The sequence below is a fragment of the Mercenaria mercenaria genome, chromosome 6 (genome assembly GCF_021730395.1).
Source record: "Mercenaria mercenaria strain notata chromosome 6, MADL_Memer_1, whole genome shotgun sequence".
In the NCBI taxonomy this organism is placed as follows: Eukaryota; Metazoa; Mollusca; class Bivalvia; order Venerida; family Veneridae; genus Mercenaria; species Mercenaria mercenaria.
The window spans coordinates 84,943,942-84,968,658 of NC_069366.1; the positions used below are offsets into that span (position 1 = coordinate 84,943,942).

General features: G+C 35.2%; 2 protein-coding genes across 6 annotated transcripts in view; one reads left to right on the forward strand and one right to left on the reverse strand.

The window, feature by feature from the left end:
* Nucleotides 1-24,717, forward strand: part of LOC123549887 (nuclear factor of activated T-cells 5-like) — a 94,820-nt gene that overhangs the window by 10,898 nt on the left and 59,205 nt on the right. Inside the window, exon 1 of one of the 3 annotated variants that reach the window (XM_053546516.1) lies at nucleotides 22,235-22,440. The exons of the other annotated variants lie outside the window; for them this stretch is intronic. Coding sequence (XP_053402491.1) covers nucleotides 22,416-22,440 — 25 coding nt within the window. The 5' untranslated portion in view covers nucleotides 22,235-22,415. Of the gene's footprint in view, nucleotides 1-22,234; nucleotides 22,441-24,717 lie in introns of those variants that run through there. 3 annotated transcript variants of the gene reach the window in all.
* Nucleotides 1,888-11,156, reverse strand: LOC123548342 (uncharacterized Nudix hydrolase NudL-like). 3 transcript variants are annotated; one of them, XM_053546518.1, is made up of 2 exons: nucleotides 10,999-11,137; nucleotides 1,888-3,034 (listed from the first exon to the last, which is right to left on the reverse strand). In XM_053546518.1, the coding sequence occupies exon 2, from the start codon at nucleotides 2,991-2,993 to the stop codon at nucleotides 2,268-2,270; it is 726 nt and encodes a 241-aa protein (XP_053402493.1). In that variant the 5' UTR covers nucleotides 2,994-3,034; nucleotides 10,999-11,137; the 3' UTR covers nucleotides 1,888-2,267. The 3 variants fall into 3 exon arrangements, with proteins under 3 accessions (XP_053402493.1, XP_045191467.2, XP_045191468.2); XM_045335532.2 differs by lacking the exon at nucleotides 1,888-3,034 and adding an exon at nucleotides 6,192-8,452 and having other exon boundaries at nucleotides 10,383-11,156; XM_045335533.2 differs by lacking the exon at nucleotides 1,888-3,034 and adding an exon at nucleotides 6,192-8,452.

Here is a 24,717-nt window from a genome sequence, read left to right on the forward strand (position 1 = left end):
GTTAGAAAAATACCTAAAATATTGAAAATCTAAAAATAGGATTTCTAAAAATAGACTAATTCCTGGAATTTAAGGGGAAGAAACTCAGCACAAAGGTTAAAAAAAGGTTACTTCCCTTTGGCTCTAAGCCAATCAGAATGAGATATAGTGAAAATACATCAAAATTAACCTTAAATTCTAGGTAAAAGGGGACACAATTCAAGAAAAATAGTGTCAGAGTTATGCACCTTGTGTCACATGATGTGGGTGATGAGGTGGAACATCTATTTTAAGTCTGATCAAATCCATTCAGTAGTAATTGAGATATAGTGAAAATACATCAAAATTAACCTTAAATTCTAAGTAAAAAGGGGCATAATTCATGAAAAATTGGTGTCAGAGTTATGCACCTTGTGTCACATGATGTGGGTGATGAGGTGGAACATCTATTTTAAGTTTGAATCAAATCCATTTTGTAATAATTGAGATATAGTGAAAATACATCAAAATCAACCTTAAATTTAAAGTAAAAGGGGACATAATTCATAAAAAATTTATGTCAGAGTTAAGCACCTTGTGTCACATGATGTGGGTGATGAGGTGGAACATCTATTTTAAGTTTGAATCAAATCCATTCAGTAGTAACTGAGATAAAGTGAAAATACATCAAAATCAACCTTAAATTCTAAGTAAAAAGGGGCATAATTCATAAAAAAAATGGTGTCAGAGTTATGCACCTTATGTCACATGATGTGGGTGATGAGGTGGAACATCTATTTTAAGTTTGAATCAAATCCATTTAGTAATAACTGAGATATAGTGAAAATACAACAAAATTAACCTTAAATTCTAAGTAAAAGGGGACATAATTCATGAAAACTTGGTGTCAAGAGTTATGCACCTTGTGTCACATGATGTGGGTGATAAGGTGGAACATGTATTTTAAGTTTGAATCAAATCCATTTGGTAATAACTGAGATAATAGATTTCGGGACGCGACGGGACGGGACGGGACGCGACAAAACTGACTCCTATTTACCCCCCTCAAACATGTTTGGTGGGGGTATAATTAGTAACATACATAGTACTACAGCTTTTTACTGCCACCTGTCACAGCAAGAAGTGGGTAAGTGTTTCTCTAGGCCAGTGCACTTCGCCACCTCTTGTGCTGAGGTGACATAATTATTTCATTTTTAGCTTGACTTTTCAAAGAAAAAGTAGAGCTATTGCACTCACGCCAGCGTCGGCATTGCCGATGGTTAAAGTTTTTGATAAAGTCAAATATCTCTGTTACTATCAAAGCTATTGACATGAAACTTAAAAAAAGTTATTTACTATCAAAGTCTACACCAGGAGAAACAATCCCCATAACTCTGATTTGAATTTTGACAGAGTTATGCCCCTTTTTAACTTAGAATTTTTGGTTAAAGATTTTGATAAAGTCCAATATCTCTGTTACTATCAAAGCTTTTGACTTGAAACTTAAGTTATTAACTATCAAAGTCTGCACCAGGAGAAACAATCCTCATAACTCTGTTTGAATTTTGATAGAGTTACACCCCTTTTTAACTTAGAATTTTTTGGTTAGTTTTAGGTAACACCAAATATCTCTGTTACTGTCGAAGCTATTGACTTGAAACTTAAAACAATTATTTACTATCAAAGTCTACACCAGGAGAAACAATCCCCATAACTCTGAACGTTGACGGAGTTATGCCCCTTTTTAACTTATAAATTTTGGTTAATGTTTTTGATAAAGTCCAATATCTCTGTTATTTTCAAGCTTTTGACTTGAAACTTTAAAAAAGTTATTTATTATAAATGTCTACACCAGGAGAAACAATCCCCATAACTCTGATTTGAATTTTGACAGAGTTATGTCCCTTTTTAACTTTGAATTTTTTTGTTAAATGTTTATAAAGTTTTTACTGGCAAAGCTCTAATTCAGAATCAAGCACCAAGAAAAGTCGAGCGCACTGTCTTATGGACAGCTCTTGTTCTTTTGATAACATCATGTCTGCTGAGTAACTGCATTAGGAATATTTCTGACTGGATTCTAAAAAGAAAAGTATGAAAAAACGGGAAGTGGGACCATGAATGAGGTTAGGTAAATGACAACTGCCTAACATTAGAGATGGAGGAGAAGTGACCTTAGAAAACAACATTTTCTATTATTAAGTATGTTTATAAGACAAATAACAAGATATATTGTCACCTGATAAAAAATAAATGAATTTATATATAAACAAAATTTCTATTCCTTGAACGACACAATAACAAATATTTTATCACAGTTTTGCTTTTGCATTCCAACTTTCTACTATGGCTTGTGTTGCTTCTGCATTAAAACAGTTTTCCTTTGTTACAACAACGTCTTTAAGAAAGCACATATTAAGGTCCGACTGAAATGTCACCATAGCTGCTTGGATGCAAAGCAGTGCACTAAAACCAAACGTAACTAATTCATGACCATTTACTGTGTCTTGGAAACTGTAAATAATTAGTTCTACTTTCTCACTCAATTTAAAGTTTTCTTGAGTTCTACCATCTAAACTTAAGAATCTTTTCAATGGCAAATCAAATGCCATGTCCACTTCTCTTGGATTGGTACAAAGTTTAAAATCACTGGAAACGATACCAACAACTGGCGTTACTAATGAATTCGGTCTCGAGAAATGTGGAGAGAGAACAGCGACAATATCAACATCTTCTGACTGTATGCCAACTTCTTCTTTTGCCTCTCTTAGAGCTGTTGCTATGGCATCAGCATCTCCAGGATCGTCCATTCCACCTGGAAATGCAACATGTCCTGCATGACTTGACATGTTTTTAGTCCTGACAGTCAACAGCACATGAATTTCACCATCTTTATAGAGTAATGGTATCAAAACACTTGCTGGTCTAAAAATAGAGTAGTCAGGAAAATTTAGTTGAAATTTTTCTTTGTTGAAGCGTGTATCAAAAGGCTGGAACAATTCTTTTAATTTTTTACTATCTGGTGTTGATGTGGCCATATCTTTGGTAGTATTGTTTCATTTAGTTAAAGTCAGGATCCCTGAAATAGACAATAGTTTTAATGTGGCAACAACACAGGGACTAACTAGTTAGAGAGCAGCCAAGAATGTTGGTTACCTCATTTAATGACAGTATTTCCGTCATATTGTCCAGTCATATTTGAGCTGTATTTACCCATGACCAGTTGTGGGACATGGAGCAATATTTAAATAGTCTAAACCCACAACCAAAGATTATATTATGTCAGCAGAGATTTGTTATTATAATTATAAGTAAAGGCACTGACCTCCAGATTGTACAACAACAAAAGCGAAAATTTTTGATATCAGAAAATTAATTATTGCTATATTTCTTAACAAGGCTTTGAAACTTAGATACTGACAGATTATATGTTATGGAAACACGTAAGAATTAGTTATTTTTACTATTAAAGTTTTCTATTCAAAATTGAAAAGCATTTGTAATGGGGTACTGGAGGTAAACTGTCTTAATTATAAAACTGTTAAGTACTTATTCCTCCATGTGTAATAGTCAAGAATGTTGGAAAATTTTTAATTGCTGTGACCAAACATCAATTTTAAAGAAAGATCATTTTTAGCCAAAATATGCCATGCTGCAATAAAACCTGGATGGTCTCATGACATCCCAAGTGAGGCTCAGACCAACATCATTGAGGTGCAAGTGATTCAAAGTCAGTGACTTTAACCACTTGGCTACGAAAGCCCCCTCAACCAAGTATATATAATATTATGCTAAATATGTTATAATGTATAATGTTTGGGTTTGCATGCATGGAAATCGACAACTGTCACATGTTTCTAAACATCTTTTATATAAAAGAATCTTATTATTTAATAACATTTCATTTTTACATTGCTGGGTAATACAGAAAATTATGATGAAATACTTTATCATATTGAAGAGAAGTAATTTTGAAGAAAATACACCAATGTATTTTTAATTTGAGTCCATATGACACACCTTCTTGTTCTATCAAATGTTCATGCCAAATTATTTGAACATCCATGCATGCACGAAAAAGTAAACGACTGGACAAAAAGAAGAACATTTTGGATAATCATTTATTAATTAATTTATAATGACCTAATGTAACTCTCTCAGTTTAAAAATAGAGCTTATATTTATTCAGAATATAATCCTGTGCTGTCAACTTTTGTTATCTGTCACCTGGAGGCTGCCACAGAACCAAAATATTTCCTAAAGTGTATAATTGTAGTCTATTTGCTCTCAGTTTAACCCATGGTTAGCTTGATTCCTAACCAGTATTTACCAGTTCTCCACAAGTATCTGGCAACTGCCACTGCAAAAATGAAAGGTGGAGAATAAATCACCGAAGTACTGAGGCAGTCATCCCCAAGAACATATGCCTGATATCAAAATATGTGACCTCATAACTGGAAGTCATGTCAATGGAACTTGTGGGTATGAGTAATTTAGGACACAAAATTAATGTAATTCAACCTTAAAGTTCCATAAGGCTTAAAAATCTGATGTTAAAAACAAAGCAGCTGCTTACTGTCCAAATAGATGCTGTGCATACTTAGATGGCTAAACAAGAGGACCATGATGGTCCTGAATCGCTCACCTATCCCCACATGACCCAGTGTTGAACTGAGTATGACGTCGTTATTTCTATTATTTGACAAAGTGACCTAGTTTTTCAGCACATGTGACATAGATATCATCAAGATAAAAAATTCTGACCAATTTTCATGAAGATCCACTGAAAAATATGGCCTCTAGAGAGGTCACAAGGTTTTTCTATTATTTGACCTAATGACCTAGTTTTTGAAGGCACGTAACCCACTTTTAAACTTGACCTAGATATCATCAAGGTGAACATTCTCACCAATTTTCATGAAGATCTCGTGAAAAATATGGCCTCTAGAGAGGTCACAAGGTTTTTCTATTTTTCGGCCTACTGACCTAGTTTTGACGGCACATGACCAGTTACGAACCTGACCTAGATATCATCAAGCTGAACAGTCTCACCAATTTTCATGAAGATCCACAGAGAAATATGGCTTTAGAGAGGCCACAAGGTTTTTCTATTTTTAGACCTACTGACCTAGTTTTTGACCCCACGTGACCCAGTTTCAAACCTGACCTAGATATCATCAAGATGAACCTTCTGACCAATATTCATGAAGATCTCATGAAAAATATGGCCTCTAGAGAGGTCACAAGGTTTTTCTATTTTTAGATCTACTGACCTAGTTTTTAACCCCACGTGACCCAGTTTCGAACTTGATCTAGATATCATCAAGGTTAACATTCTGACCAATTTTCATGAAGATCCATTGAAAAATATGGCCTCTAGAGAGGTCACAAGGTTTTTCTATTTTTAGACCTACTGACCTAGTTTTTGACCGCACATGACCCAGTTTCGAACTTGACCTAGATATCATCAAGCTGAACATTCTGACCAATTTTCATGAAGATCCATTGAGAAATATGGCCTCTAGAGAGGTCACAAGGTTTTTCTATTTTTAGACCTAATGACCTAGTTTTTGACCCCACGTGACCTAGTTTCAAACTTAACCTAGATATCATCAAGGTGAACATTCTGACCAATATTCATGAAGATCTCATGAAAAATATGGCCTCTAGAGAGGTCACAAGGTTTTTCTATTTTTAGACCTACTGACCTAGTTTTTGACCACGTGACCCAGTTTCGAACTTGACCTAGATATCATCAAGGTGAACATTCTGACCAATATTCATGAAGATCTCATGAAAAATATGGCCTCTAGAGAGGTCACAAGGTTTTTCTATTTTAGACCTACTGACCTAGTTTTGACCCCACGTGACCCAGTTTCGAACTTGACCTAGATATCATCAAGGTGAACATTCTGACCAATTTTCATGAAGATCTTGTGAAATATATAGCCTCTAGAGAGGTCACAAGGTTTTTCTATTTTTAGACCTACTGACCTAGTTTTTGATGGCACGTGACCCAGTTTCGAACTTGACCTAGATATCATCAAGGTGAACATTCTGACCAATTTTCATAAAGATCCCATGAAAAATGTGACCTCTAGAGTGGTCACAAGCAAAAGTTTACGGACGCACGCACGCACGCACGGACGCACGGACGGACGACGGACGCCGCGCGATCACAAAAGCTCACCTTGTCACTTTGTGACAGGTGAGCTAAAAAAGCACTAATTTGGATATTACACATGAAGGTTTACTGTTAGAACTATAAAGGAAGGTAATCAAAACATCAGATTGAGTAATACTTTCTACTGTGTTAACCCATATTCAAACCTTGGGCAATTTTATGGAGAAACAATTATCGAAAATAAGATTTAAAAAGAAATGTATTTCGTGTTTACAACAAACAAGAGGACCATGATGGTCCTGAATCGCTCACCTCTTTCCACATGACCCTGTTTTGAGTAGGTTGTCGTTCTTTCTATTATTTGACATAGTGACCTAGTTTTTGAGCTCATGTGACCCAGTTTTGAACTTGACCTAGATATTATCAAGATAAAAATTCTGACCAATTTTCATGAAGATCCATTGAAAAATATGGTCTCTAGAGAGGTCACAAGGTTTTTCTATTTTTATACCTACTGGCCTAGTTTTTGATCGTACGTGACCCAGTTTTGAAACTGATCTAGATATCATCAAGATGAACATTCAGATCAATTTTCATGAAGATCTATTGAAAAATATGGCCTCTAGAGAGGTCAAAAGATTTTAATAATTTAAGACCTACTGACCTAGTTTTTGACCGCAGTTGACCCAGTTTTAAACTTGACCTAGATATCATCAAGATGAACATTCATACCAACTTTCATACAGATCCCATGAAAAGTATGGCCTCTAGAGAGGTCACAAGGTTTTTTTATTATTTGCCCTACTGACCTAGTTTTTTTTGGCACGTGACCCAGTTTCAAACTTGACCTAGATATCATCAAGCTGAACATTCTGACCAATCTTTATCGAGATCCATTAACAAGTATGGCCTCTAGAGAGGTCACAAGGTTTTTCTATTTTTAGACATACTGACCTAGTTTTTGACCGCACATGACCCTGTTTCGAACTTGACCTAGATATCATCAAGATGAACATTCAGACCAACTTTCATACAGATCCCTTGAAAAATATGGCCTTTAGAGAGGTCACAAGGTTTTACTATTATTTGACCTACTGACCTAGTTTTTGTGGCACGTGACCCAGTTTCAAACTTGACCTAGATATCATCAAGATGAACATTCAGACCAACTTTCATACAGATCCCATTAAAAATATGGCCTCTAGAGAGGTCACAAGGTTTTTCTATTATTTGACCTACTGACCTAGTTTTTGATGGCACGTGACCCACTTTCCAACTTGACCTAGATATCATCAAGATGAAAATTTTGACCAACTTTAGTAAAGATCCCATGAAAAATGTGACCTCTAAAGTGGTCACAAGCAAAAGTTTACGGACGCACGCACGCACGAAGGACGGACGACGGACACCGCGCGATCACAAAAGCTCACCTTGTCACTTTGTGACAGGTGAGCTAAAAATGAGGCAGCCACATTATATATTCAAAGGCATTATGAGCCTTTAATGGTACAATACAGAAAAACTGCAAGTTTGTATAATACAACAATAACAAAGTTTCCTTGAATATAAATGAAATACGTTAAATCAGAGTTTTGATTTAGCATTCCAACTTTCTATTATTTCTTGTGTTGACTCTGGGGTAAAACAGTTTTCCTTTGTTACTATAAGGTCTTTATGGAAGCATATTTTCAGGTCCGACTGAAATGCCACCATAGCTGCTTGGATGCAAAGCAGTGCACTAAAACCCCAAGTATCTAACTCACGACCATTTACTGTATCTCGGAAATGATACACACTGAAAAACAAGTTCTCATCAAACTTAAAGTTTTCTTGAGTCCTACCATCTAAACTTAAAAATCTGCTCAGTGGCAAATCGAACACCATGTCTACTTCCCTGGGATTTATATGAAGTTTAAAATCACTGGAAACGATACCAACAACAGGTGTTACTAATGAATTTGGTCTGACGATATTTGGCGACAGAACAGCAACAATATCAACATCTTTTGGACGTATACCAACTTCTTCTTCTGCTTCTCTTAAAGCTGTTGCTATGGCATCGGCATCTCCAGGATCGACCATTCCACCAGGAAATGCAACATGTCCTGCATGACTCGGCATGTGTTTAGTCCTGACTGTCAACAGCACATGAATTTCACCATCTTTATAAAATAATGGTATCAAAACACTTGCTTTTCTAAAACTCAAGCCGTCAGGAATATTTAGGTGGAATTTTTCTTTGTTGAAGCGTGTATCAAATGGCCGAAACAATTCTTTTAACTGTCTGTTATTTGGTGTTGGTTCAATTAAACTTTCAGCCATATCTCTGGTACCCTTGTTTTAATGATGTGGACTAAGTAAAAGTCAAGAACCCTGAAACAGATAATATTAATACGTTACATGCTGAAACAAATATTTTTTTGTGGGACCGGTAAATATTTACATTATACTCTGCAGTTCATTGATACTTCAAGCACTGAGATTCTTCATACATTGCAAACTATTTTTCAAGCTTTTCATTGCATTTTATGTTTGAATTGGAAAAGTCAATGCAATATTAATCTAAATTGAAAGTTTCCATTATGCAAAAATTGCCTTAAATTTCTGACTAAAATGTAAAGAAAATCAAAAAACACCTAAAAATCGGAGGTACCATCCATGTTGTACTACAGAAAAGTGGTCTCAGTTTTTCCCTACGGCCAATAATAAAAAAGATGCTAAATAAGCTATTTATAGTAACATAAAAGGAAAGTAATAAAAAAAAATATTGTAAGCGGACAAAAGAAGGATCTGCCAAATAAAAACAAGAGCACTGCAATGCAACGCAAATGCAGAACAATATTCACATAAAACAAAGTCATTTGACCCCAAAGTGTGACCTTGACATTGAATTTAGCCATCCAAAACATGCACTCTGCACATCCTTTCAATGAGTGAACATTTGTGTCAGGTTTCTCTGAAATCCATCAAGGAATTCAAGAGTTACGGAGTGGAAGGGAAATTGCTAACCAACACACAGACAGACAGGCAGACACCAAGGCGATAACATAATACTGCCCTGCGGGCATATAAAAAAGAATCAAGATCTTATGGTGGTACAAGTTGTGTGCAAGTTTGGTTAAAATGAAATCATAAATGAAGCTGCTATTGTGCAGACAAGGTCAAAATAGCCTATTTTGGCCCTTTCAGGGGCCATAACTCTGGAACCCATTATGGGATCTGGCCAGTTCAAGAATGGAACCAAGATCTTTTGGTGACACAAGTTTTGTGCAAGTTTGATTAAATTCAAATCATAAATGAAGCTGCTGTTGTGCAGACAAGGTCAAAATAGCTAATTCCGGCCCTATCAGGGGCCATAACTCTGGAACCCATTATGGGATCTGGCCGGTTCAAGAAAGGAACCAAGATCTTATGGTGACACAAGTTTTGTGCAAGTTTGGTTAAAATCAAATAGTAAATGAAGCTGCTATTGTGCAGACAAGGTCAAAATAGCTATTTTGACTCCTTCAGGGGTCATAACTCTGGAACCCATAATGGAATCTTACCAGTTTCAGAAAGGAACCAAGATCTTATCATGATACAAGTTGTGTGCAAGTTTGGTAAAAATCAAATCATAAATAAAGCTGCTATTGTGCAGACAAGGTCAAAATAGCTAATTTTGGGCCTTTCAGGGGCCATAACTCTGGAGCCAAGATCTTATGGTGATACAAGTTTTATGCAAGTTTGGTAAAAATCAAATCATAAATAAAGCTGCTATTGTGCAGACAAGCTCAAAATAGCTTATTTTGGCCCTTTTAGGGGCCATAACACTGGAACCCATAATGGGATCTGGCCAGTTCAAGAAAGGAACCGAGATCTTATGGTGATACAAGTTGTGTGCAAGTTTGGTTAAAATAAAATCATAAATGAAACCATTATCGTGCAGACAAGAAATTGTTGACGGACGCACGGACTGACGACGGACGAAGGGTGATCAAAAAATCTCACCTTGTCATTATGTGACAGGTGAGCTAAAAACAAACTTATGGCAATTTGAATTTTTCGAGGTTTAAGTGCAAGTCTAAAACAAAGTCTTAAAAAGTTGATGAACACAGTGTAAATGCTTAATATGTGTGTAATTCAAAACATGTAAAAAGTAAAATGTCAGTGCATTCTATAAAGATCAGCAGCCCAGCTTTAAGTCGTTTCATGAGTTTCTCCCTATTAACATAAAGTCTATGTCTCAAAAGTACGAGAAAAGTACTGTTTAAACTATTGGAAACATTATCACAATAGAATCCTCACATTAAAAGTTTAATATTACCTGATTAAAATTTGGACGCCAGTTTCAACATTTGTTGGATAACATGCAAGGTGTTTACAGAATTAAATATTGTGTCCTTATTTGTAATAAACTGCTCATAAAAACAAAATGACTGGTCCGTCTGGTATAATCCTATTGCTGTCATAACACAAAAAGCTGCAGTAAATCCCCATGTATCCACCTCTTTTCCATTCACATAGTCGATAAAATGATGAACATGATATGTGGCATTGATAGGGGACCGAAAGTTAGAAATCCTTCTCCTTTCTGTAGACAGAAACCTTTTTAACGGCAATTCAAACACAATTGAAACTTCATTTTCATTGATCACAGGTTTGAAATCACTTGAAACAAGACCAATTACTGGATAAACTAACGAATTTGGTTTTACAATCCCAGGAGCAAACACACCAATAATATCAACGTCTTTAGGATCGAGTCCAATTTCTTCTTCAGATTCTCTTAGCGCAGTAGCAATCTCATCCTTATCGTGCTCATCTTGCATGCCTCCAGGAAAAGCGACATATCCTGCGTGGTGAGTAAGATTTTCAGATCGTAGCGTTAGAATCAAATGATACTCTCCATTTTTGAAACACAACGGTATTAAAACACTTGCCTTACGTAAAAGTCCTTTTGGATACTGTAGTTGGTATTTCTCTGGATTGTACCTTATATCAAAAGGTCTGAATATGGCCCTTAGCTCCTCAACAGTTCTTTCACATTCAACAGACTGTTTCATCGCTTTCTGTATGACATCCTTCACTGTAACTCAAACTGCAAAGAAAAAATCCACTGCCTTGGTAAAGAAACTATAGGCTATTTCCTTTAAACCAAATTCACAGTCTGGCTGAGTTTAACCTTTTATCAGGGCAAATACTAGACTATTAGGCCATTCAAATTCCTCAAAATGGTTGCTTGTCTTGATTATCAAAAATATACCTTAAATTACCTTATTAATGCCCTTGGTAGCATTACATTTTGCCAAAGGGGGTGTTTATTAAAGCCCTATTTAAATGAATGAATTGTAATAATTATAGCGTCATAATAGTGCTTATGACCAAAATTAACTTAAATTTAGTTAGTTAATTTTTTGTAAACTCTGAAGGTGGGGGGGGGGGGGGGGGGGGGGGCATAAAATTTCTTCTTTTCATCCAAAAATGCATTTTCATAGGAACGTGGGGGCATGAATTTGTGGTTTTCAAATTGTAGGTCTTATCAGTTTGCCAGGATTTAATTTCATATACCAGTCTAATCAAGAAATCTGTGAACATCAGTCACCTGACATGAATATTAAATGATTTTAATAACAGTACACTGTATTGGCACTCAAATATAAAGTATCTGCAAATAAGAAAGTGAGATTGGTCAAGTACCGGTAAATCATTTCAACTTATATTTAGCGCTTGTAATTTACTTCAAAACTGTTATCTGAATGAATCTTAAAACGCATAAAAAAAGTAGTACAGCCTATTGATAACATGAACATAGGTTATACTTCAACCAAGTCATTATTCAGTCCCTCCTTCAAAAATAATTCATTATCATTAGGGTTGGTATACCGGTAAACCTTCCAAAGTTGACAAATTAGGACAATCACTTAAATATGGATTATCATGACCATACAGCCTCCAGCAACCATTACGCCTAAAATTAGAAAATGATCTTAAGTTGTTTACAGAAAGACTAGGTATGATTAATACACCTGATATGGAAAATGATTTGAGACAACAGTTTAAGTTTGAAACTAAATCCATTTAGTAACAAGAGCTGTCGGAGGACAGCAACGCTCGACTATTCAACAGCCTTGTCGACTGAATGAATAAGAAAGTCGAAAAAGGGGCATAATTTAGTAAAAAGAGCAAAATAGGGTTATGGAACCTGCATAGTGCTTATCAGCTCATGACAGTGGACAAGTGTGTGAAGTTTCAATCCATTCCCATAAGTAGGTACTGAGATACCAGCTTACATATAAGAATTTTACCAAAAACTCTTAAGTTGAAAAAGGGGCATAATTTTGTAAAATGCGAAGTTGAGTTATTGACCCTTTGCACTGCATGTCATATCATGACAGTGAACAAGTGCGTGAAGTTTCAATCCTTTCCCATTAGTGGATATTGAGATACCAGCTTACATACAAAACCTTAACCAAAAATTTCTATGTTGAAAAAGGGGCATAATTTTGTAAAAAAGCAAAATAGAGTTATGGGACCTACTTTGTGCATGTCAGATTATGACAGTGAACAAGTGTGTGAAGTTTCAATCCATTCCCATTAGTGAGTACTGAGATACCAGCTTACATACAAAACCTTAACCAAAAATTTCCAAGTCGAAAAATGGGCATAATTTTTGTAAAAAAGCAAAATAGAGTTATGGAACCTGTGCAATGTAAGTCAGTTTATCACAGTTAATAAGTGTGTGAAGTTTCAATCCATTCCCACAAGTGGTTACCGAGATACCAGCTTACATACAAAACCTTAACCAAAAATTTCTAAGTCAAAAAAGAGGCATAATTTTGTAAAAAAGCAAAATAGAGTTATGGAACCTGTGCAATGTAAGTCAGTTTATCACAGTGAATAAGTGTGAAGTTTCAATCCATTCCCACAAGTGGTTGCTGAGACACCAGCTTACATACAAAATCTTAACCAAATCGGGACGCGTGTATCAAAACATAAGTATAAACATGATAAATGGGCATGAAATATGACCAGACCTGAACCTTTGACCTATTGGTCCAGTTCTTGCCCTCTGCACATTGTCCCAATAAAATCTACCTATATGCCAAGTTTGAAATCTTGAACTGTTTTTATGTTATGTATGAAAGACAGATTTGACATCTGAGCTAAATCTGTATCCTTGAGAATGGACCAACTGACCCAGTTCTGACATGTGCTCTGCATATTGTGTCCTCACCACCAACCTATATGCCAAGTTTTAAGTTTAAACCTTGAATGGTTAAAGTTATGCTCTGGGCAAGAAATATGATGGCCAGATTTGACTTTTGAGCTCCTAATGAGACCTTGACCTTTGACCTACAGACCAGGTCCTTGCACACCACACATCTCATTAACTCCTACCTATATGCCAAGTTTTATGTCAATACTAGTATCTTGACTGGTTATTAAGTTATATTCCTGACAAAAATTAAGACATACAGACAAGAATCACACATTTAGTCCTGTTTTTTTCAAAACCACACACTCATATACAATGGGGACATAATTCATAAAATGCTTCAACAAAAGTTATGGACCTAGTGTCATATGATAAATTATGGGTGATGATGAGGAACAACTATCTTAAAAGTTTTAATCAAATCCACCTAGCAATAACAGAGGTAAAGCGGACTGAAAGTCCTTCAAAACTTTAACCATTACCAAGCTGAAGATGCCGACGCCTGGGTGATTAACATAGCTCTCCATATACTTCATGTAGCCAAGCAAGCTTAAGGTAGCGAACTCAAGAACATAACTGATTTTACAGTACTTGTGGAGAACACGATTAAAGATATAAAAATTATTTGATGACCAAAATTCACATTTAAAAATATGAACAATGTCTTTATAGTATATATATGTAAACATAAAATTAACGTGTTTGTGTTTATAAACAGTACTGTGTGTTAGGCTTAACATAGTACATGCCTATAACATACAATGTACATAGCTAAGCGCAGTAAAAAATATTAATGTGCACTACCACTAAAAACTGGAAGTTTTTTTTAACAAAGGACTTTTAAACATGACATTTAACTGTGAACATAGCTCTACAAGCATAGTTAGTTTAGTTAAATTCATTTCATGAGGACTTCCTACATTTTAAATGAGTATCGAAAAATAAACTATTTTAGTTAAAGATGCGCATTGTATACTGTTGGGGAAAAAACTTTTCAAATCCCTTCAGAACAAACAGTATTATGTGTATATATATATATATATATTTATAATGCGAACTTGTATCCTAGCGGATCTCACGTATGGGAAAGTCAACTGTTCTGAATATAATTATATCCCTTAACGCAAATTATCTATATATATTCAATGTATTCTTGAAATCCATTTAACTTTCAGAGAGAGAAAATATAGCTTCTCTGGTCCCAATCAGTTATAAAGACTAAAAAGTCACTACTGATTTGTGAGACATGAAAACAGAGATTTGAGTATATATGTGCAAATGTTGAACCAGTACGAATGTGTAGTACAATTCGGGCTCGTATATAAAGCAGTATCGAAACTAATCTTATTGGGTTAATGGACTTGCTGTGGCATGTGCATGTTCGTTTGTACTGCTAGGCGCTTTGCCGTAATTGGTCTGGTATATTGTGGTGGTGATTTAGTTCGTATTAATTAATTCTCTCTACTATATAATAATTTATAATGCGAACTTGTATCCTAGCGGATCTCACGTATTGGAAAGTCAACTGTTCTGAATATAATTATATCCCTTAACGCAAATTATCTATATATATTCAATGTATTCTGGAGATCCAGTTAACTTTCAGAGAGAGAAAATATAGCTTCTCTGGTCCCAATCAGTTATAAAGACTAAAAAGTCACTACTGATTTGTGAGACATGAAAACAGAGATTTGAGTATATATATGCAAATGTTGAACCAGTACGAATGTGTAGTACAATTCGGGCTCGTATATAAAGCAGTATCGACACTAATCTTATTGGGTTAGTGGACTTGCTGTGGCATGTGCATGTTCGTTTGTACTGCTAGGCGCTTTGCCGTAATTGGTCTGGTATATTGTGGTGGTGATTTAGTTCGTATTAATTAATTCTCTCTACTATATAATAATTTATAATGCGAACTTGTATCCTAGCGGATCTCACGTATGGGAAAGTCAACTGTTCTGAATATAATTATATCCCTTAACGCAAATTATCTATATATATTCAATGTATTCTGGAGATCCAGTTAACTTTCAGAGAGAGAAAATATAGCTTCTCTGGTCCCAATCAGTTATAAAGACTAAAAAGTCACTACTGATTTGTGAGACATGAAAACAGAGATTTGAGTATATATATGCAAATGTTGAACCAGTACGAATGTGTAGTACAATTCGGGCTCGTATATAAAGCAGTATCGAAACTAATCTTATTGGGTTAGTGGACTTGCTGTGGCATGTGCATGTTCGTTTGTACTGCTAGGCGCTTTGCCGTAATTGGTCTGGTATATTGTGGTGGTGATTTAGTTCGTATTAATTAATTCTCTCTACTATATAATAATTTATAATGCGAACTTGTATCCTAGCGGATCTCACGTATGGGAAAATCAACTGTTCTGAATATAATTATATCCCTTAACGCAAATTATCTATATATATTCAATGTATTCTCGAGATCCAGTTAATTTTCAGAGAGAGAAAATATAGCTTCTCTGGTCCCAATCAGTTATAAAGACTAAAAAGTCACTACTGATTTGTGAGACATGAAAACAGAGATTTGAGTATATATATGCAAATGTTGAACCAGTACGAATGTGTAGTACAATTCGGGCTCGTATATAAAGCAGTATCGAAACTAATCTTATTGGGTTAGTGGACTTGCTGTGGCATGTGCATGTTCGTTTGTATGCTAGGCGCTTTGCCGTAATTGGTCTGGTATATTGTGGTGGTGATTTAGTTCGTATTAATTAATTCTCTCTACATATAATAATTTATAATGCGAACTTGTATCCTAGCGGATCTCACGTATGGGAAAGTCAACTGTTCTGAATATAATTATATCCCTTAACGCAAATTATCTATATATATATTCAATGTATTCTCGAGATCCAGTTAATTTCAGAGAGAGAAAATATAGCTTCTCTGGTCCCAATCAGTTATAAAGACTAAAAAGTCACTATGATTTGTGAGACATGAAAACAGAGATTTGAGTATATATATGCAAATGTTGAACCAGTACGAATGTGTAGTACAATTCGGGCTCGTATATAAAGCAGTATCGACACTAATCTTATTGGGTTAGTGGACTTGCTGTGGCATGTGCATGTTCGTTGTATGCTAGGCGCTTTGCCGTAATTGGTCTGGTATATTGTGGTGGTGATTTAGTTCGTATTAATTAATTCTCTCTACCATATAATAATTTATAATGCGAACTTGTATCCTAGCGGATCTCACGTATGGGAAAGTCAACTGTTCTGAATATAATTATATCCCTTAACGCAAATTATCTATATATATTCAATGTATTCTCGAGATCCAGTTAACTTTCAGAGAGAGAAAATATAGCTTCTCTGGTCCCAATCAGTTATAAAGACTAAAAAGTCACTACTGATTTGTGAGACATGAAAACAGAGATTTGAGTATATATATGCAAATGTTGAACCAGTACGAATGTGTAGTACAATTCGGGCTCGTATATAAAGCAGTATCGAAACTAATCTTATTGGGTTAGTGGACTTGCCGTGGCATGTGCATGTTCGTTTGTACTGCTAGGCGTTTTGCCGTAATTGGTCCGGTATATTGTGGTGGTGATTTAGTTCGTATTAATTAATTCTCTCTACTATATATATATTTATATATATATATACATGTATAACCTCATTGCTTGGTTGCTATCAACCTCCATTTACACAGTACATTTAACAGTGGACAGTGTGCGATTAACAGCAAACTTAATATAGATTTTAGCTGGGTCAAGTTGGTCATGTCAGATAACAGTTGCTAATAAAGGTTATCTCATTCTGACTATTTCATACTGGACTTAAGTTAAGGTCACCTGAAGATGATTATTTCATACAATTTCACTAAAAGATAATAAATAACAGGACACATATGTAGGTATTTTTCTTCACCATATCTGTAAATTGTCTTGTTTTGTTGAATTTAAAGGGGCATATCTCCAAATGGACATCAATTTTATTTTCTTTTTTAACTGGAAAAAATATATCTATTAATTATTAAACAAGAGCTGTCTCCGTAGGATGACACATGCCCCCGATGGCACTTTGAATGAATAGTAATGGCCGATGTTAGAGTTTAGGACCTTTGACCTACGGAGCTGGGTCTTGTGCGCGACACATCGTCTTACTGTGTCACACATTCATGCATAGTTATTTTAAAATCCATGCATGAATGACAAAGATATGGACCGGACATGCCCATCAATGCACTATCATGAAAAATGATCTTTAACGTCTAAGTGTGACCTTGACCTTTGCGCTACGGACCTGGGTCTTGCGTGTGACACGTCGTCTTATTGTGGTACACATTCATGCCAAGTTATTTGAAAATCCATCCATCGATGACAAAGATATGGACCGGACACGCCCATCAATGCACTATCCTTTAACATCTAAGTGTGACCTTGACCTTTGAGCTACGGACCTGGGTCTTGCGCATGACACGTCGTCTTACTGTGGTACACATTCATGCCAAGTTATTTGAAAATCCATCCATCGATGACAAAGATATGGACCGGACACGCCCATCAATGCACTATCCTTTAATGTCTAAGTGTGACCTTGACCTTTGAGCTACGAACCTGGGTCTTGCGCACTGCATGTCGTCTTACTGTGGTACACATTAATGCCAAGTTATTTGAAAATCCATCCATCGATGACAAAGATATGGACCGGACACGCCCATTAATGCACTATCCTTTAATGTCTAAGTGTGACCTTGACCTTTGAGCTACGAACCTGGGTCTTGCGCACTGCATGTCGTCTTACTGTGGTACACAGTAATCCATCCATCGATGACAAAGATATGGACCGGACACGCCCATCAATGCACTATCCTTTAACGTGTTAGTGTGACCTTGACCTTTGAGCTACGGACCTGAGTCTTGCGCACTGCACGTCGTCTTACTGTGGTACACATTCATGCCAAGTTATTTGAAAATCCATCCATCGATGACAAAGATATGGATCGGACACGCCTATCAATGCACTATCCTTTAACGTGTTAGTGTGACCTTGACCTTTGAGCTACGGACCTGGGTCTTGCGCACTGCACGTCGTCTTACTGTGGTACACATTCATGCCAAGTTATTTGAAAATCCATCCATTGATGACAAAGATATGGACCGGACACGAAAATTGCGGACAGACTGACAGACCGACAGACAGACAGACGGTTCAAAAACTATATGCCTCCCTTCGGGGGCATAAAAATGAAAAACTGAATAAAACTTAAATTGATATTTTATGAGGACTGAGGTAATTATAAAGGATTGCTAAATTTCTTTTTTGTTTTTATTAAACCTAAATATCCAGTCTTTTCAAATTTTGTCTCACTTATATATTATTACTTATTTGTATGCAAGCTTACACAGTTCTTACAATTAAGGTAGTGCTGCATGTTTGATTAACTGGAAGTGCTGGAGTAACGTCATTTATCCAGGATACCTAGAATGAAGCCTGGATTTGACGTAAAGTTAAAATATGATATTAGAAGGTCTGATACGTTAAATAATTCAAAATAATGTCTTAAAATTTGCGTGAAATGTACATGGTAAAATTTAATATCTCAAAATTAAGTACACGTACCAATACAGTTTAAATTATAGGCCATATCTTTATTTACAACTGTGAGAAGTTTCATTAAAATCTGGCCTACACTTTTCCAGCAATGGTGAAAGAAGAATAAATGCAATAAAATCATAAGGGATGTGGAGAGGAGGAGTTGATCGGCTAAACCAACTTAATGATATAAATATTTAACATGAATAATGCCGTAAAAAAAGATTTGAAATAATAACAATTCTTAACAAAACAATGAGATGGTATTTCTCTCGGCCTACAATGTCAAAATCCCCAGCTACACCACTGTCCACTACTATTTTTCAACAGTTATTTCTAGATTTTTTTTAAAACAGTATTTCATTTTTTTCAAAATATATACAACTGTCTGTTAACCAATATTAACAATGACTACTATTAACTTCTCCACAAGTACGTGTATAATATGCAGAAACTGTAAACAGTCTAGTAAAAGTTTTTATTAATTCTGATCACTCTTTATAATATATATATTGCACAAACTGCTAATCTGACATTTCTTATTTTTCCAAATTCTTAAAAATTACCGGAAGTATATATGGAGGATAATAAACTTGATTTTTATCCTGTTATTTTATATTCAAATAACAATGACAGCATGCTTATGATGCAAATGATTTTACCATTTTTGTAAAAATATAAAGGTAGGTAACAATGATCTTTTTATCTAAGTACTGTGATGCTGGCAGTTATTATTCAGTTTTCACTGTACTGTGAAATCATTAATATTCGTTGAGTCAATCCACGAAATTTAATCCCAACAAAAAGTAAAATTGCCATTGATTTTATGTTCAAAAGTTGATATCCACGAAATCATATCCCCACGAAATTGCAGTTTTGACCAAAACCACATAGTTTCATGTCCACGAAATTAAATGATTTTACAGTACTTTATACAATTGGAGCAGTGTAACATACCAACATCTCAACAAGAGCACCGCCTTGCGGGTGCTGACGCTCATCTGATTTTTTTTGTATACTAGAAATATTGTCCTACCCATGATTTTCTAAGTCTAAAAAGGGCCATCACTCTTGCAAAAAGCAGGATAGAGTTATGTTACTTGATGTACAGGGTCAGCTTATGATGGTGAATAAGTGTTGCAAGTTTTAAAGGAATAGCTTTGATAGTTTAGGATAAAAGCTGACCTAAACATAAAACTTAACCAAGAAAACTGATTTTCTAAGTCCAAAAGGGGCAATAATTCTTGCAAAAAGCAAGATGGAGTTATGTTTCTTGATGTACAGGGTCTGCTTATGATGGTAAACAAGTATTCCAAGTTTCAAAGCAATAGCTTTGATAGTTTAGGAGAAAAGTTGACCTAAACATAAAACTTAACCAAGAAATCTGATATTTTCTAAGTACAAAAGGGGCCATAAATCTTGCAAAAAGCAAGATGGAGTTATGTTTCTTGCTATACAGGGTCAGCTTATGATGGTGAACAAGTATTCCAAGTTTCAAAGCAATAGCTTTGACAGTTTAGGAGAAAAGCTGACCTAAACATAAAACTTAACCAGGCGACGCCGACGCAGACGCCGACAACCGCTCAAGTGATGACAATAACTCATCTTTTTTTTTCAAAAAATCAGATGAGCTAATACAACCAAGGAAACAGCTATGGGTCCTGAATAACCAGAGTTCTAGATGCAGAGTCTAGAGGTATGTTACCGATAATCAATATACATGTACAATTATATATACTTTATTACAGGTGTATATGGTAATTGCTGGGGGAAAAGGTATGATTAGGTGTCATAAAGTTGTCGTTATTACATGTTTCTTTTGTATTTTTTATATATAATATTATATATTATATATATCTCTCACTCTGGGTTGGAGACATATTGAATATGAAAGTTTAATGGCTATTTCCATTCATCACTATTATTTACTCAGGCAGTAAAACAATTTTTAGCACAATCCAAGGCTGCAATACTAAAGAAAAGCATGAGTTTACAATTTTAGTCCTTTATGCTTGAGGAAACACACAAATTGGATCGATGATTCCATTATGGCAAACAAAGTGCTAATTACTATCAATAATTTATAGAATTTGCGATTGTGTTTGTCTCGGGATTAAAGGATTATAAATACTTCTACAATGAGAGAGAATTTCTAAATTCATCTTGAGTTTTATATCGATAGTTTATAGTCTCCTCTCATAAAAATTCCATTTTCAGTAATCATATTTGTTTTCGTATCTCTTGGACTGCCCTATACATTTACCGGACCCCTAGCCATTGCCTATGTAAATGGGCACCACCTTCTTATAAAAGCCAGGATTTAGGGGACAAATTTAGTTTTAGATACATTACAAATTCAGGGTTGGAATCCGGCTCGGAGACTAACTAAGATTCAAGCCTACATTTGAAGCAAATCACAAACTCCAAAGTAGATATTACATTTAATGTATATAACCTGTGTCTTGACTTGTCCCAAATTTACAAACTTATTAACAAATATATATGAACTCTACATATTTTGCATTAAGTGAGGGAACTCAACGCTTGTGCAGCGAGAAAGGAACCCTTGCCGAACAGTGATTGTTTTCCTATTTATGCACACTTTGCCACATAAATATATATCATAATTATTTCATTGGTTGCAGCTAGCTGCTATTGCATCTAGGAAACTGATTACAAAACGAGACTTCGTAACTTTCCATAAGGGCAACTGACAGACCATGCACAAGATGACCTAAGTATATGAATGCTTGGTTATTAGTGGTGCGCATTCCAATCAAATGCATCGTAGCAGCCGACGGCAATTAACAGACATTAAATATAAGAACATTAGCTGGTGTAAGAAGAAACATGTGTCATCAGTGCAGGTCACAGCTGCTGAAGTCTAAAAGATAAATGGTGGGTACCAGGCCTGTTACTCCTAAAATCAAACAATGTCATGGCATAAATTTATACATTTTAACCACTTCAACCCATCTTCAAAAAGTCACAAAAATACAGTAAAAAAATATCTAGAATTAATAAACTAGCTCAAACCCCTGACCTCGTGATTTTTAGATGGACTCTAACAATGGATAAAAATCAATGCCCTTTTAAGGGCATCTGACTGACAACAACAAAATAGACAACTATAAAACAGTATGGCAAAAATGACAATAATGTTATGTTAATCAAATGTTATAGTATGAAGTATCAATTATTACATAATCTTCTGTTTTCCAGTGACAGAAAAGGGGTTTCCCAGCCGTCTTGTTTACATTTGTAACATTTGATTTGATTGGCTAAAATTGTAGCCTGTGTTACAAGATTTCAGACTGGCCGAGATCTGATATTGAATTCCGTTGTGAAGCAGTCATTGAGGTTGACAATACAACCAATCAGAAATAGCCTGACTTAAGTAGTTGGATAAATTATGTTCTTGGCTAGACGACAAATTGCTGTTCCGTAAATAACGGTTAAATATATAAGAAATAAACTTGACAATAAGTGTCCTGTCTACTGAAAATGAAATCGATATTTTTTTGATTCAATCAACTGTTTAATTTGTTTCATATTTCTTCTTGTTCATGAAATTGCCTACAGTAAATCAAGGTGAGTTACCGTTTGTTTTCAAAATGGCGGAGAATGTGTCTCGGTTGACCGACTTTATTTTCATTGTCTGCACTTTTGTAAAGCACGAATTTTATATATAGAAAGTGTTTCCTTTTTCTGTTGAAAAAAATACTCAATTACAGGGACAAAACCTCATAAATTAGGAAATTGTACATTTATTAACCACATGACATGAAAAGTAGATTGATGTATTTCTTTCTGTCCATTTGTAAATGCGTCAACATTCATATTGTATAGTGACGGTTGATACTTGGCTACACTAGGCTGCTACTCTGCTGATTGTACTAGTATGATCAGAGTAATTGCCCTTTAATAAAGCTTCACTTTATTTTGCACTCTCGAATTTCCAGTGCTTAATTTCTAAATTCCCTGAGTATTTGTCAGTTCTGTACTGAACACTTGTAATTTTAATTTGTATTAAATGCAAATCCAATTCCTTCATATACATGTACTTAACAGGTCCCAGAAAAGTCGCAAATTAGCTATATAGCTAAATCTAGCTGTATATAGCTAGAAGTAGCTATAAAACCAATAACAATAATGCAAAATATGTCAAAATCAAACGCAAAATGGTCATAATTGCATCCAAATGGTTTACAAGAAGAAAGACAATAACACAAAATTAAGGTCTGTAGTCACATTTTCAATAAATGCAGCAGTTCTTTGCGATAAATCATTACTGAATTTTTCACTTGTGATAATCATCGTAGTATAAGACAAATTTATAAAAGACTTATCGCAGAAATTCGCAACATGTACAAAAACAAAAACTGCATAGATCTCTATTCTTTGTGATTGTCTTTTGTCTCATAAACCATTTGAATGGGAAAATAACTAGGCCATCCTTAAAAAATTGTTTGTTTGCAGTAACGCGACCGACTCACGAAAATCGCCGCAACTAAAACAGTTTTTTAACCCAAAACTCGGAATTTTTTTTTTTATCGGTGCCGTGTTTTTATTCTTTCCTGTTTCGTTATTTCTTTTGGGTAACTGTTTGTATCGCTAAGTTTTCCTAAACAGTGTTCGTTGAGGTTCAACTACATGAATGATCATTATGACCGATAAGAAACAAAATATGTGAATGTTACGCTTTCTGTATACCGCTAATTAACAAGTGACACAAATACGATAATAGGCTGCTCTTCTATGCATTGTTTATCAATTAACTTTTACACATTGATCATTAAATACCTTTGGCAATACAAACCGCGAGAAGCCCACGTGTCAGTCGGCGCGTGGCATGATTGACATCTGCCAGAAGCTGATTAATATACCAAGCTCCACCTACTGCCATACTTCCGCTTATGGCGGCGAACAATATTGGAATACACCTGGATTTTGATTGACAAGGGGCAGTACTTTCGAACTCGAGACGCATAAAAGAAAATTTCCTCGGGTCAAGCCGACACACGGGATATTTTTTGTGCGGATCAAATACGAGTTTTTCCCGATAAGTGCGAGTGAAAACCCAGAACCTCGGGTCTACCGAACGCCCTGCCGATTTCCTGATATACTACAAAAAATTCATGCAAAAAGTTGTTTAGAAAATTCCACATGGACAAATCGTGGTACATAGTGTTATCTGTGCAATACTGCAGACGTATTTAACCGAGTTTTAGATTTGTAAAATAATGATTTTTCTCGTACGTAAAACATCTGGGATAGATAAATTCTTGGATATCATTCTGTCATAATTTCTCAAACAATTTTGCAAACAAATAATAATTTTAGTTTCGATCTTTTGTCGTTGCATAATCTTTTTAATCTGCCCCGAGGATAAAACTGCAGTGACACTGCACAAGTCACTTGGAAAGAGCACAATAAACGTCAAAAATATTAGACAAACAAAATTTTCTTACCTGAAAATTTATTTATAAAAGTTAAACATCCTTTCAATGCAATGACTAAAACCAGCGAAAGAAATCCATAATGTTTACATTTCTAGATTTTCCTATTTAAGTGAAATTAAATTTCCATGGGTCCACTTTTTCCTATTTTTCAAAACCCAGACTTTAGAAACATAGTTATTATTACTGAAACTTTCTGTGACTTAAATAATATAACTGAAATTCATGCAAATTTTTGACACCTGCCATCAGAAACTGGGTTTAACCTGTTTGACAACTGTTTCGACAGTAGCAGATCAAAGAAGACAGTAGCAGATCAAAGAAGACCTGTATTCTGTGTGATGTCATAGTGATGTCACTGCTATTGACATGTATTTAATTCAAGAAGTGACTGTGAAATGCTTTTATG

What these genes read in the sequence shown, in the direction of transcription:
- LOC123548342 (XM_045335533.2), bottom strand. Translation starts at nt 8,401, where the DNA reads ATGGCTGAAAGTTTAATTGAACCAACACCAAATAACAGACAGTTAAAA.